Source organism: Ambystoma mexicanum, chromosome 6q (assembly GCF_040938575.1).
Source record: "Ambystoma mexicanum isolate Mex_15411 chromosome 6q, UKY_AmexF1_1, whole genome shotgun sequence".
Lineage (NCBI taxonomy): Eukaryota > Metazoa > Chordata > Amphibia > Caudata > Ambystomatidae > Ambystoma > Ambystoma mexicanum.
In genome coordinates, this window is record NC_090937.1 from 991,019,370 (window position 1) to 991,035,265 (window position 15,896).

The window sequence follows — 15,896 nt, forward strand, 5'->3', positions numbered from 1 at the left end:
CTCGGCCGATCTGAACAGGTGGGACAAACTCACGATTTCGTGGTTAGGGCGGATTAACGCCATTAAAATGGTATGCCTCCCCCGATTCCTATACCCTTTCGGGATGTTACCTATCGAGATACCAAATGCGTTTTTTGATGAAGCTAAAAAACGTATGCTTAGGTTCCTCTGGCAGGGAAAGAAGGCAAGGATTGCATTCGACACCCTGACGCTCTCCAAGGACAAAGAAGGAGTAGGTCTCCCCGACCTGCGAGCATATTACAAAGCCTCACAACTACGTATCCTTATCCCACACTTACGTGATCACAACCACCTACAATGGGTCCACATGGACAACCATTACTTCATGCCGGCCACTGTGTCAGAATGGCTATGGACCCCTCACAAAAGGATACAACGGAAAATTAAGGGCCACCCGATACGGAGTACCATCTGGAACATCTGGCAACCAAGCAAGGCAATGAAAAAGATCACCACCTGGCCGTCCCCACTTAGCCACTTATGGTCCCCTGGTATAAACGATCATATACCTGAGGTAGGAAGAGTCCAATCCTGGAACGAGGCAGGACTCGAAAGGGTAGGGCAACTCCAGCAGAAGGAGAAATTCATTACTCTTCCAGACTTAACTGAAGCCCTAGGAACAGGACCATTATCCACCTTCCAATACATCCAATACATCCAGATAAAAGGAGTCCTCACAAAATCAGCATGGAAAGAAAAACTGCAGAGAGAACTCACCCCATTCGAACAACTCTTGGATTCCAAGTCTGAAATGAAGGGTTTGATATCGGCTATGTACAAAGAATTTATTGAAGCAGGCTCCGGGTCCACAGAACATCTTAGAAGCAGATGGGGGAGGGACCTAGGAGAGGAGATAGACCCAGAACAATGGGAAATGATATGCAAAAACGCATCCAAGACGTCCTTATCCAGCCAATACAAATCACACGCCATCAAACTCCTACACAGATGGCAATACGACCCACTCAAATTGTCCAAGATGTTTCAGACCCTGAGCCCGAGATGTTGGCGAAAATGTGGAGAAACTGCCGACTATTGGCACATGTGGTGGAGCTGCCCACGCATTAAAGTATTCTGGGAGGAAGTCCTGGCATGGATTAAAGACATAGATGGCATACAAAGAGACGTTGATCCATGTTTGGTTCTCTTCGGAATGGAAAAAAACGAGGATGAGTGGTCTAGACTCAGGGGTCTTGCCTCACACCTACTACTAGCAGCCGTGCACTCCTAGTAACAAAATGGAAATCCAAAAAGGTTCCAAGTAAGAAGGAATGGATCAATTTGTCAACCAACATTTACACAATGGAATTGATCACGGCATCCCTGCATAACAAAGCATCGCAATGTGAGACCTTATGGTTGGACTTTCGAGGCAAACACCTCTCCGAAACGACGGACTCCCAACCTGAAGACGCTACAGGATCTTAATTGAACCAAGAATCCCAAAAACTCTCAATACAGGACAGTTATGACCCAAAAATCAAGGAAACCTCACAATAGTGAACAGAACATTACTCGCTATGAACATGTCAACAGAGAAATGATGCCGCAATGATGTCTGCCCAACCATGGGGGGGAAGGGGGTGGGAAAGGAAGATGTTATACTGATTGTTACTACTAGAGATCGGAAACGAACACAAGAACGATCAAGTGTATAATGACTTTAGTTTTGTTCTGTTGATGTAACCATATGCTAACAGAGCTGTAACAATTGAAACGCTTAAATCTCTTGTTCATTTTTTGTTTTTATTTTTATTTTTGTTTCAAAATCAATAAAACCAAATAAATTTTTTTTTTTTAAAAAACGACTCCGTGTTCGTATTACGGCTGGACTACCTTTGAGTGGGAGCACCGGGCTATTGTGGACAGGCAATGGGGCAGGTAAGAAGTGAACCCCACTCCTCTTTGCGTCCCTGGACCACCAGGATCCAACCCCCATCTCCACCTCCTTGCACAAGGAAAAAGCCCCGGTGAACTGCCACACCCGGGCTCAGCCAGCCCTTTCTCCACACCCGGTAATAATTTCTCTGGCAGCGCCCCCCAGATGATCAGGCACACCCAATGGCTCCTACTCGATTTGACAACCCCACCAACAAGGCCTGGAGGCCAGGGGCACCCCGGGGCCCGCTAAAGGCACCTCGTCCAACATCCCTGCCGAGGTGCAACCCACTCCATTAAGCCACGCTGCACGTTTTGACATTCAGCCCTGAGCCACTTCAATAAGCCATATCCCTGCAGGCGCACCCGACACATACCTTGACCTCCTCATAACATTACCGCCCAAACGCCAACACCGGAACATCGACAGGCAAAACCCTACCAACAAACAAGGTCACCAGTACAGCCTCAAATAAAGAAGAGGGAGCTGTGGCGGCCGATTCACCATCATAAACCGCCACCTAGTAGCAACATAATCCCACAGTGATAAGTACCCGCAGAAGACACCCCACCCCGGTGAACCAGCGGACGCAACCGTATAAAACAACGACCTGGCCCCATGGCAGCGTCACACATACCCTAACAGCCAAATTGGACTCAGACAACGGTCCCCCCCAAAACGACCAAAGGCACAAAAGTCGGCTGTCACTTTAACCATTACCACAGTTCATAACAACTGATTGACCCACAGCAAGAAATATTACCAATCCCTCACAGTGAAGTGACCTCTGAGAGTCTAGAGTACGACCAAACCAGGAATGAGGAGGCGTGGCGGCGAAGTGTGTCACTATACATAAAGGCATCACCGCTCACTAGAGGTGAATGATAGAGGACTCCTCCGCACTCCTAAAGGGCAGAACCTAGAAGTAAAATCACTACTCGTCAATCCTACTCAAGAACGCGGCACATCCAACAACAACATTCCTCTGTCGACAATCGCAAGGCACCTTGGCCCCATGACAAAGACAACCAACCCTGGCGCCAAACAGTCGGATCCTAAGTTCAGCCAACAGAATCGCTTACAGACAAGGCTAGACACCAGCTCCACCAACTGCACCCCAAAGGCACAACCAGACCACCCCCTCCCTTACTACCTCAACAGCAAAGACCGAGCATGGGCAAATCAGATAAATCCCAGAGGAAGCTACATTTTGAGCATGGAGCCATAGTTAAGACCCTCTGACTCACAGTCGGAGTCCCCAACGACAGCAATGGACCAGGAAGAAGAGACAGCCCAAGCTCCGGCCATTGATATTCAAGAAATTCTGCCCCCATAAACTGATCCTCTCTCTATATGCTGACAACGTGGCCCTTTTCATCAGTGACCCGGTAATGAACCTGAACCCAGTCATGCGAGAAGTCATCAAATTCGACACCTTTTCGGGGCTAAAAATTAACCACACAAAATCGGTTATATTTCCCTTAACCACTGAAACCAAAGAATTCAAAGATGACTACGAGTTTAGGTGGGAACACACGGGAGGCAGATATTTGGGTATACTAATGTCCAGAAATCACGAAGATCTCTTTCGAGATAACTATGGGAGAGTAGTCGAAACACTGTGTGACAAAATATCCAGGTGGAAACATCTACCACTCACACCATGGGGCCAGGTCTCCATAGTAAAAATGGTCATACTGCCCAAGCTTTTATACCTGTTTGTAAACATTCCTCTGCTGCTGTCGATAAGGTTCCTCCAACATCTGCGCAGCCTAGTCCTCAAGTTAGTTTGGGCAGGCAAACCAGCAAGAGTAGCCCACGCAACACTCATTCAACCAATAACAAAGGGTGGTCTGGCACTGCCTGACCTGGAGCGCTATTGCTAGGCTGCACATGCACAATTTATGGGACATTGGTACGCTACCCACTTTATCCGACCGCATGTCCAAATCGAACGGGCCCTGATAACCCCCAAGCTGCTGCACGCTGCCATCATAGACGAAATCAGGTATCACTGACAACCCTGAACATAGTGTACTCCACATATGAGCTATGGAAAAAGATAGCTCAGAAGTGCAATGTTCGGACCAGGTTCTCCCCCCCCCCCTCCTTTATCCCTGTTAGGCAAAGTTTATATGCAGTACCCTTTGGGACCACTACATACAACTAGGACTACAGGTGTAAGCAAAACCAACCTTTGGTATAAGTCTGTACTCCACAGTTTTGTGGTAGCGTCGCTGAGCAGCCAGGCTTATCTCAAGAGGGAATGTGAGCTGTAAGGATGTTACACAGAGGTCTATAATTTCAAGTATTCAAATAGACTCTTATACTCAAGGTTTCGTGGTAAAACACTTATTAATTTATTACACAGTCATTTAGAAAACATTCACTAGAAGGAGGCAATCTATATCACACAAAGATATACTTCATTACTTCACAATATCAGGTTATGAGGCATTTACACTACTTTGAAGGAGGAGCAAAACGGCATTCAGAGCATTTGAAGTAGGAGCAAAAAGGTATAAGTTAATAAAACGAATATTACAGTTACTCTTAAACAGTGCAAATAGTTTGAGTTCCCCAGAGGAGCTGATTCAATCCAATAGGTTAGGCCAAAGTCAATGGGCTAAAGTCTTGTATAGGATAAAGCAGTTCTGGAAGTTAAATGGAAAAGTCTTTGCCAAAGTTCTCAGAAGTAGTTAATAAAAGAAAGGTTTGTATGTTAGGTCACAAACTGACTAGCCCTGCAAGCTGCCAAAGTTTCAAGCACTTTCGCAGTGAGAGGTAAGTTCTCTCGGTCAGGCTTTCACAGTACCTTACAATGAAGATAAAGATGCAGCTGAAGACGTCTGTTCCTGGCGGTTCCTGCAGATCTCGCTGTTCCTGAGCTTCAGTCGTGGGGACAAGAGGGAGGACGTCGGGGGACTCCTGCACTGCACTGGACTGGTCAAAATGCTGGCAAAGGCAAATCTTCAATTCCGGTAGCGGTAGTCAAGCACACACACTGGTGTCCTTCTCCCTGGCTATTCGATTTCCTGCAGCACGCTGAGGAAAATACAACCAGCTCCAAGAATGGTATCCAGGTGGCTTACGAGTTGATTGATCCCACCAACTCAAAGGGAGAAGTCGTCCTTGAAGGGCTTCTCTGTCGAGATGAACTTGGCGATTCAGACCTGCAGCAGGGCTTCACCGGGCAAACCAATGGTCCAGGAGTTGCAGCAGCTGTCCTCATCCAGCTTGCCAGACAGTCAGCCAGCCAATCACACCAGAGTGCACTTGGGTCTCCTAGGAGACTAAGCACAGGGAGATTCGGGCCCCTCCTCACTCCCTGCCCACCGCAGACACTCAGGCGCCAGAGGCGGTCTTCAGTCCTGAAGCCCACCAAAGGCGTAAGAACAAAGGGACCAGACCTGGTTTGGCACGCAGAGACAAACTCTAGAAGGACCTTTTCCAAAAAGAAATGGTGAAAAAAGACGACCGGGACCTGTTTAAACAAATGGGGCTCAGACATCATCTTGGAAAACATGGCTCCTGCGATTTAACGCTACCGGTGTTCGTGATCGGGAAAAATCATCGTAGAGAGTGGGAAAAAAAGGCTCACACTCTCTCCTGGTAAAAAAATCAAGTCCTCAAAATCCTGCAAAGTTGCTGGGGGTCTCAAAGGTGCAAGGAATTAGCACATTTATGAGAATTCTCACTAACAATCCCAGCAAGATTCATCCCAGGGATACCGCTCATCACAGAGAAAGTATACCTCCAATGGGCCAGTAAACTACAGATTGACACACTAAATTACCTATTTATAGATGGGATGTTTTTAACACCCCAACAAACGCAGGAACGCGGAGCAGACTCTGCCTTAGACATATTTATATACTTCCATCTCCGACACACACTCCAATCGCTATTTCCTACATTTCCGGTACAACCACCCACATCGCAACTCCTGCAAGGGGTGATTCAATCGTAAGCAGAAGGTAAGCTAGTATCCACTATCTATAAAAACCTTTTGACAGACACCACTAACCAGTTTACGGGCCCAAAGGCGAGATGGGAAAAATCACTGCGGGTCACGATACCAGATGAAGACTGCCAGATACTTCAGACAACACTTTCTGACCACTCCCCTGTTGCCCCAGAATGTAACCCCACAGACAATCAGAAAGGTAGACCCAACTGGAGGTTCAAGTCAGGAGCACTTCAGGACCAGGTGTTCACCCAGGAACTCCGGACTGAGATCACATCCTTCTTAGCCATCAATCAAGACTCTGTATCATCAAGTGGGACCCTTTGGGAAACACAAAAATGTTATATTAGAAGGATATGCATGGCCAAAGAGAACGGGAGACTGAAATCTATTAGAAGGGAACTTGCTGCAAAAGAGACACGGCTAAAAGAATTGGAACACACGTACGCCGCTCTAAACGATTCTCACTCATTAGCCCGCCTCAGAGAGAAATTAGACAAGTTTAGAACCAACGCCGACTGAGAAAGCTGATTCCTAGCACAGGGGCACTGTATCCGGCAATACGGTGAAGGCCAAAAGCCGAGGGCCCTTCCAGCAAGGCTGCTTGCGGCAGACAGAAAATCCCAGCAGGTAGAATGCATCCGTAACCCCCAGGACACCCTAGTCTACAGATAAGACGAAATAGCAGAAACTTTCCATGCCTTCTACCACGACCTATACAGTTCCAAACATTCAAGTAACCCAGAAACCCTTTGGCAGTATCTAGAAGACACACAGCTGTACTGGGTGGAGGGGGATCTGAGAGAATCTTTAAACAAACCACTTCCCCTCAAAGAGATTCTAAGAGCGATAAAAGAACTCCCGAGCACCAAACCCCCACACCCTGATGGTCTAACAGGGGAATTCTATAAAGCATTTGCCCAGATCCTAGCAACAATCCTACTGTTGGTATACAAGGGGGCATTAGAGAAAGGCTGCTAGCCCCCCACACTTCGTGAGGCAAACGTGATCCTGCTCCATAAGCTAGGGAAACCCCCTGAAGAATGCGCCTCGTACAGACCAATATCGCTAATTAACGTCAATAACAAAATCCTCGCAAAGATCCTTACCTCTCGACTGCTCCCTCTGATGCCGGGTCTGGTACTGGCAGACCAGGTGGGTTTCGTCCCAGGTCGCAATACGTCATTTGGAATCAGGCGACTATACAGTATCATCGAGGCACTTGACCGATCATCTCAAGCAGTGGCTGTCCTGTTGGACACAGAAAAAGCCTTCGACTCTGTCGAATGGCCATACCTCTTTGCAGTGCTAAGAAAACTGGGTCTTGGTGTCTACTTCTTAGACCTGGTCTCCCTTCTGTACAAACGCCTCCTATCCAACATTGTACTAGGGAAAGCAAAATCTGCACACACAGAACTACAGAGAGGGGCCAGACAGGGATGCTCCCTGTCACCCCTACTGTTTGCATTAGCAATGGAGCCCCTGGCCGCAGGCCTCAGGACCAGGCAGATGGAAAGGGGTCCTCTCCTTAGGCCCCCATAAACTGATCCTCTCTCTATATGCTGACAACGTGGCCCTTTTCATCAGTGACCCGGTAATGAACCTGAACCCAGTCATGCGAGAAGTCATCAAATTCGACACCTTTTCGGGGCTAAAAATTGACCACACAAAATCGGTTATATTTCCCTTAACCACTGAAACCAAAGAATTCAAAGATGACTACGAGTTTAGGTGGGAACACACGGGAGGCAGATATTTGGGTATACTAATGTCCAGAAATCACGAAGATCTCTTTCGAGATAACTATGGGAGAGTAGTCGAAACACTGTGTGACAAAATATCCAGGTGGAAACATCTACCACTCACACCATGGGGCCAGGTCTCCATAGTAAAAATGGTCATACTGCCCAAGCTTTTATACCTGTTTGTAAACATTCCTCTGCTGCTGTCGAGAAGGTTCACCCAACATCTGCGCAGCCTAGTCCTCAAGTTAGTTTGGGCAGGCAAACCAGCGAGAGTAGCCCACGCAACACTCATTCAACCAATAACAAAGGGTGGTCTGGCACTGCCTGACCTGGAGCGCTATTGCTAGGCTGCACATGCACAATTTATGGGACATTGGTACGCTACCCACTTTATCCGACCGCATGCCCAAATCGAACAGGCCCTGATAACCCCCAAGCTGCTGCACGCTGCCATCATAGACGAAATCAGGTATCACTGACAACCCTGAACATAGTGTACTCCACATATGAGCTATGGAAAAAGATAGCTCAGAAGTGCAATGTTCGGACCAGGTTCTCCCCCCCCCCCCTCCTTTATCCCTGTTAGGCAAAGTTTATATGCAGTACCCTTTGGGACCACTACATACAACTAGGACTACAGGTGTAAGCAAAACCAACCTTTGGTATAAGTCTCCACAGTTTTGTGGTAGCGTCGCTGAGCAGCCAGGCTTATCTCAAGAGGGAATGTGAGCTGTAAGGATGTTACACAGAGGTCTATAATTTCAAGTATTCAAATAGACTCTTATACTCAAGGTTTCGTGGTAAAACACTTATTAATTTATTACACAGTCATTTAGAAAACATTCACTAGAAGGAGGCAATCTATATCACACAAAGATATACTTCATTACTTCACAATATCAGGTTATGAGGCATTTACACTACTTTGAAGGAGGAGCAAAACGGCATTCAGAGCATTTGAAGTAGGAGCAAAAAGGTATAAGTTAATAAAACGAATATTACAGTTACTCTTAAACAGTGCAAATAGTTTGAGTTCCCCAGAGGAGCTGATTCAATCCAATAGGTTAGGCCAAAGTCAATGGGCTAAAGTCTTGTATAGGATAAAGCAGTTCTGGAAGTTAAATGGAAAAGTCTTTGCCAAAGTTCTCAGAAGTAGTTAATAAAAGAAAGGTTTGTATTTTGGGTCACAAACTGACTAGGCCTGCAAGCTGCCAAAGTTTCAAGCACTTTCGCAGTGAGAGGTAAGTTCTCTCGGTCGGGCTTTCACAGTACCTTACAATGAAGATAAAGATGCAGCTGAAGACGTCTGTTCCTGGCAGTTCATGCAGATCTCGCTGTTCCTGAGCTTCAGTCGTGGGGACAAGAGGGAGGACATCGGGGGACTCCTGCACAGCACTGGACTGGTCAAAATGCTGGCAAAGGCAAATCTTCAATTCCGGTAGCGGTAGTCAAGCACACACACTGGTGTCTTTCTCCCTGGCTATTCGGTTTCCTGCAGCACGCTGAGGAAAATACAACCAGCTCCAAGAATGGTATCCAGGTGGCTTACGAGTTGATTGATCCCACCAACTCAAAGGGAGAAGTCGTCCTTGAAGGGCTTCTCTGTCGAGATGAACTTGGCGATTCAGACCTGCAGCAGGGCTTCACCGGGCAAACCAATGGTCCAGGAGTTGCAGCAGCTGTCCTCATCCAGCTTGCCAGACAGTCAGCCAGCCAATCACACCAGAGTGCATTTGGGTCTCCTAGGAGACTAAGCACAGGGAGATTCGGGCCCCTCCTCACTCCCTGCCCACCGCAGACACTCAGGCGCCAGAGGCGGTCTTCAGTCCTGAAGCCCACCAAAGGCGTAAGAACCAAGGGACCAGACCTAGTTTGGCACGCAGAGACAAACTCTAGAAGGACCTTTTCCAAAAAGAAATGGTGAAAAAAGACGACCGGGACCTGTTTAAACAAATGGGGCTCAGACACCATCTTGGAAAACATGGCTCCCGCGATTTAACGCTACCGGTGTTCGTGATCGGGAAAAATCATCGTAGTTCATTGTAAAACCACTGCCACCAGCCATTTCGAGAGGAAAGCGTACCATTTGACAGCTACATGAGTTTCTAGACATAGGGGATACTAAGTAACCTCTCCAGCACTCTATTGTAAGATAGGGTGTGCCGGGTCTAAGTCAATTTCACTTTACTTTCTCTGGGAAACAGTAGTTGATCCCAGAGAAGGTATTTAAACCTTGGGACAGCCTAAAAGGCTTCCCTGTGTCACTGCACTGAGGGTGCTGTGTGACACAAACGAAAAAAGGATGCCTATGGAGTTGCCTAAAACTCCACAATCAAAGAACACAAGAGTAAAACCCGTTCAAAATACATGAGAGAGTGGGAAAAAAAGGCTCACACTCTCTCCTGGTAAAAAAATCAAGTCCTCAAAATCCTGCAAAGTTGCTGGGGGTCTCAAAGGTGCAAGGAATTAGCACATTTATGAGAATTCTCACTAACAATCCCAGCAAGATTCATCCCAGGGATACCGCTCATCACAGAGAAAGTATACCTCCAATGGGCCAGTAAACTGCAGATTGACACACTAAATTACCTGTTTATAGATGGGATGTTTTTAACACCCCAACAAACGCAGGAACGCGGAGCAGACTCTGCCTTAGACATATTTATATACTTCCATCTCCGACACACACTCCAATCGCTATTTCCTACATTTCCGGTACAACCACCCACATGGCAACTCCTGCACGGGGTGATTCAATCGCAAGCGGAAGGTAAGCTAGTATCCACTATCTATAAAAACCTTTTGACAGACACCACTAACCAGTTTACGGCCCCAAAAGCGAGATGTGAAAAATCACTGCGGGTCACGATACCAGATGAAGACTGGTCGTATATCCTATGGCAAACCCAGAAGGTGTCCCTAAACTCACGATACAAGCTGATACTTTTAAATTTTTTACACCAGGTGTACCACACACCGGCGAGACTACACAGACAACGTCCAACCATAGCAGCAACATGCAAACTGTGCGGTGCACCCTCAGCAGACTTCCTACACCTAGCCTGGGAATGCCCGACAATTAACCACTTCTGGAAGGAAGTGATAGAACAAATCTCTTCAATAATAGGTGAGCAGCTCGAACATAACCCTAAAGTAGCAATATTGGGATACACTAAGAACATACAAACCTCAGTGAGGAGGTTGACCGGCCTACTGCTGGTACTAGCACGGCAGAGGGTCGCCATGACCTGGGGGGGGGGGTCGCCCTCCCACTTTGCAAACATGGCTGCAGGATGTAGCATACTGCAAGGATACAGAATCGAATTTCATCAAGACCCTGCCTCTACACGCAAGTGTCATGGCCACTGGTCAAGGGACAATTACTTCACCACCTGCAGGATCTATGACACCAAGCTCATTACAAAGTGTGCTCTGCACACAGAATACAGAGAGCACGTGCATCTAGGCCGGGCGGGGCCCTACCAATACAGGGAAGGCACGTGCAGAAGGCAGGAGGAGTGGCAAGGTGGGGCCACAAGGTGGGGCCTAAGGGTAGTGGCTGGGGCCAGGCTATATAAGCCGGCCCCACCCGCATGCTGGCGCTTTGCGTTAGTCTGCTAGAGCAGCGTAACGCTTACCGCCGTCCAGAAGACTCTTACATGGTTCAGCACGTGCAGTCACACCAATGTATTTGATTTGAAGATTCTTCGTATACTGATATTCCATGTCCCTTACAAACTTTTTAAAACATAACGTTATCAATTGCTATTTTTTTTTACCCTTTCATTCCATGAATTGCCAGTAAGTTTCCCTTTTCACTCAAGGTCAAAAAACAATTGCCCCTTATACATTCACTGAGATGCGCGGGCGTATTGAGCGTTCAACCAAAAAAGCAACTCATGTGGCCTTCACTCAGAAGCCAAATACATTCTTTCTTTGAAGCAACATATTGCAATCCAATTATGAGAACCTCTACTCCCATACACATCCCGAACTAATGTTTCCAGCAAACACTGTAGATGGTTTCCGTAGTTTACAAAACTGAGGACGCCAGTCTACCGGCAATTTTATTCCAAAAACACTGTAACCCACACGCAGTAATTGGTCGTGGAACAGTAAGCAGGAACTTCCATTTAAACATATCACTTTGGTGAGAAAAAAGCTCCACTTTTTCATTTTGTGCTTCCACATCCCATTCCGCCCCCCTCAAAGGTCACCTTCTGAAATACTGTTACATGAGTGTGTCAAGTTCAATGCAGTGTAGTTTTCAATGTATTACTGGCGATATCCGCGTACACTAAAACATGAATAAAACTTAAACATTTGAACCCACACGCAGTAATTGCTCGTGGAACAGTAAGCAGGAACTTCCATTTAAAGGTATAACTTTGGTGACAAAAAAGCTCCACTTTTTCATTTTGTGCTTCCACATCCCATTCCGCCCCCCTCAAAGGTCACCTTCTGAAATACTCTTACATGAGTGTGTCAAGTCCAATGCAGTCTTGATTTCGATGTGTTACCGCGTACACTAAAACATGAATAAAACATAGGGGGGGGCACCAAAAAAAGCTCACTTACTTTACGCTGTTGTACAACCTATCAGGGAAAGAGTCACATGTTCGCGGGCACAAACTTTTTCCCCATTCAATATATGGGGGAAAAGAGACGTTTTGAGAACCCCCGCCCTTTATAACTTGCGCCCCCCTGCACCAAACATCACCAAACTTTCCAAAGAAAGTCCCAGTGTGCGATACAATTGTTTTTTGCAAAGTTTGGTGACGATTCATTCAAGGGTAGCACAGTTAGAAGGCAGTCAAAAAGTGTTCTTCCTATGGAAACAGCATCTCCACCATAACAACACAGCCACTAACGTGCCTGTCTAATATGCTGTAGTGGTTGTTGGCTGGACCTAGAGATTTGGATATATGTCTGCATATATTTGAATGTATACGTGCACATTGGCTTATAACTCCACTGCTTATAAGGTCGTTTCTGGGTGCATGGCCTTTGGCCATGCACCCAAGACAGTACACCCTCCCCAGAACCATCTGACATGCTAACATATACTACAGATGTATGCATTGCTCTAATATGATGTGGTGGATGTGGGCAGGGCCTAGGGTTTTAGGAGTATGTTGTATGGGCTACAGCCTGCAGCCATGCAACCAAAACTCTACATCCTGCCCACAACCACCTCAGTGATGTTCAGTAGTACGGGTGTATTGATAGGTGTGATTTGCTTCACTTGTTCTGGCCAGAGACTGCACTCCTAGCTGTATGTCCATAGATATTACAATGTGTGGGTGTGCACTGGCTTACACCTCCAGCGCTTATAACTTTGTTCTTGGGCGCTGTACACACTCCCCACAACCATGTAATCATTAGTCAATACTACAGGTGTATCCATGGTTGTGACATGCTGCGGTGGTTGTGGCCAGGGCCTACAGTTTTGAAAGTATGGCCTTCAGCCATGCATCCAAGACTCTAGTCCCTGGCCACAACCACCGCAGCATGTCATAACCATGGTGGCATACTAATCAATAACAGACCCATAGGAAAATGAAATGTAATAACGCCATGTACTCAATTTGAATGGTCAGTAACACAACGCGTGTCCTTCGAACATTTTCAAGGTGCCTCTACACAGCATGGACTGAAATACTACCCTTATCGCACCCCTCATTTTCTGCATGTACAAATATCCTGAACAAGGCGGCAATGGAGAATACAGCATTAACAGTTGCCGCCCAAACAAGTACAGTATTTCAGTCATCTCTTACGCTCTGAACCTCTCCAAGCACTGTAGGTGATCCGAAGACTTTCTCAAACACAATTTTGCATGGCGAATACATCATTACCACCTGCTGCCCAAACAAATGCAGTATTTAACCCATCTCTTACTCTGTGATCCTCCCCACGCACTGTAGGAGAACAAAACAGTTTCCGAAACAGCATTTCGCTTCTGGTGGTGACCGTGCTGTCTTCGGATCCAAGATGTCGGGCGCATCCACACATTCTGACGCACATCACGGCTCGCTGTAGCCAATCGGCGAAGACGCTGTGTGTCCGCGGTCATGACGCCGCCCCCCCTGGCCAATCGATATCTTGTCCGCGGAACGAACAGGGAATTGTGAGCGGGCATAGAGATCACTAATTTTTTTACACATATTTTTGGTCGTTTTAAAGGAAACTACTTGACGGATTGGCAACAAATTTACAAAACCACGCTTTTGGGACCAAGACCCTGCCCCTGCTGCAAATTTGATGACAATCCGTCCAGCGGTTTGGGCTGTAGGCGTGCGTAAAGTTTTTTCCCCCATTCAGTCTCTGGGAAAAGAAATTTTACGGACCCCCCCCTATAACTTTTCTTCCCCTGGACCAAACATCACCAAACTTTGCAATAAAATTCAGAGTGCCCCATATACCTTTTTTTTGCAAAGTTTGGTATGGATTCGTCCAGAGGGAGCAAAGTTATAAACCGCCCAAACAGTGCTCTTCCTATGGAAACAGCAACTTAACCATAACTACACGGCCACTACCATGGCAGTATAATATATATATATATATATATCTATCATAATTACCAATGTTAGCCAAATGTTGTCTTGAAGTACCTGCAACTCGAGTCCAAAAATAGGCTGTAGTTCAATACACAAATATATTATTGCGTTGTGTCTACTGAGGGTTTGCTCACAGGAATTTGTAGGCATTGTGAACAGTGGGCATTACATAAGGCTGCATAAACATTTGATCTAAGCGCAGTACATTTTCAATGTCAGTTCAAACAAAACCAAGCATGCATGGCATATACCTGTTCATTAGATCCATCACTGAGGGGAGATCCATTGAGAGTCCCTGTCCACCCTACCAGAGAGGTTGTGGCAGGCTAACGCTTTTATAACATTAAGGTACTATAAGATCACTTAGGAGGGCCACCTTATAAGTCGTTTCCTGTGGGGCATCAAAAAATACTTCAAAAATCCAAACAACTATATTAGTGGGAAATAAACATGAAGCCCCTATTTCCACATTACCACCGTTCATGGAATGGGAGAACATTGGGAAAAAGTCGGCATGCCAACATCTAGCGTTCAAGAAAACGCCTAAATAAATTGTATAATGCTATTTGTTTTTGCATGCATACCTCACTAGGGTTTGCTCTAAGTAACCCACGATGTTTGTCCTGTTGTAACATCAGTGATATCACTACATTAAAATTATTATCTGTGGTCTACTAAATTGGTCACTGCAATGACATTATATATGTCGTGGGTGCTTACTTGATGTTGGGGAAATTTTTAGGCTTGTTGATCAATTGAAGATACCATTGTAGCATTGCTGGTAAATATCCTATTACAAACACCATTTCTAAGCGCTACAGCTTCTATCCACTAAAGCATCTTTTAGCTGTTGAACCATGCATACATTCTTGCGCAACTGTATGTGACCCCACTACCATACATCTCTTTTCAATGGTGCACGTTGTTGGAGCTTTTGTAAGGAGATGTTGCTCCTTTTTCCCGATAGCAACGGTGGAGGGGGGGGGGGTTGGGGTTAGGGAGATTATACCAGGGTTCCATTCGTAAAATTAATTATTCAGAGTGACCCTGCAGAGAGGTAGACAATCATTTCTTGTTTTCCGCTTATCTAGTTTAATTGCCTAATGTGCAGGCTGGCATTTCCTTACTAAGTATGAGATTTCTTCCATCCACCATGTAAATTGTATACCCCTTCCCCCCACTGCTCTCATCACTAATGGACATCATGTTCTCCTAATCTTAGGCATGTCATCATCATCCATGTGGCCATTGTCAGAATTTTTAGAATTCACCTTGACTTTTGGAAGGCATCTATCTCCCACAAACTGGTATTATCCTGTCATCTGCATTGACTGCCAAGACAATACTTTACTCTCCATGCACAGACCTCTAAACTAATGGTCTATTGGTTAAATATTTTTGAATGACAAAACCCTTTTTTACTTTGTGCCTTTAAAAGAAAATAACTTTTCAGTGATCAAACAGTCCAGTTATTTGACAGATTGTGTTATATCGTTTCAGCCATTTGTAGTATGAGGAGGACGACTCATTAGAAGAAAAGGAGGACCGCCCACTAAATTTCCATCTCGAATCGGTTAGCACGGAATCTACAAACCATGCCTGGAGAAGGGAAGAGCGACATGGACAGGATTGGGCTCTTCAGTGAGATGGGTTATATTTCCATCGGAGATCAATACGTCAATGCCTATAATCGTATGTCGATTCTTTATCTCACTGTTTCAACA

General features: G+C 46.0%; 1 protein-coding gene across 1 annotated transcript in view; it reads left to right on the forward strand.

Annotated features, from left to right (window-relative positions):
• The window catches only part of CFAP96 (cilia and flagella associated protein 96), a 321,028-nt gene that overhangs the window by 12,917 nt on the left and 292,215 nt on the right, over positions 1-15,896 (forward strand). The window contains exon 2 of the mRNA XM_069631516.1: positions 15,673-15,864. Within this exon, the coding sequence (XP_069487617.1) occupies positions 15,768-15,864 (97 nt within the window). The 5' untranslated portion in view covers positions 15,673-15,767. The remainder of the gene's footprint in view (positions 1-15,672; positions 15,865-15,896) is intronic.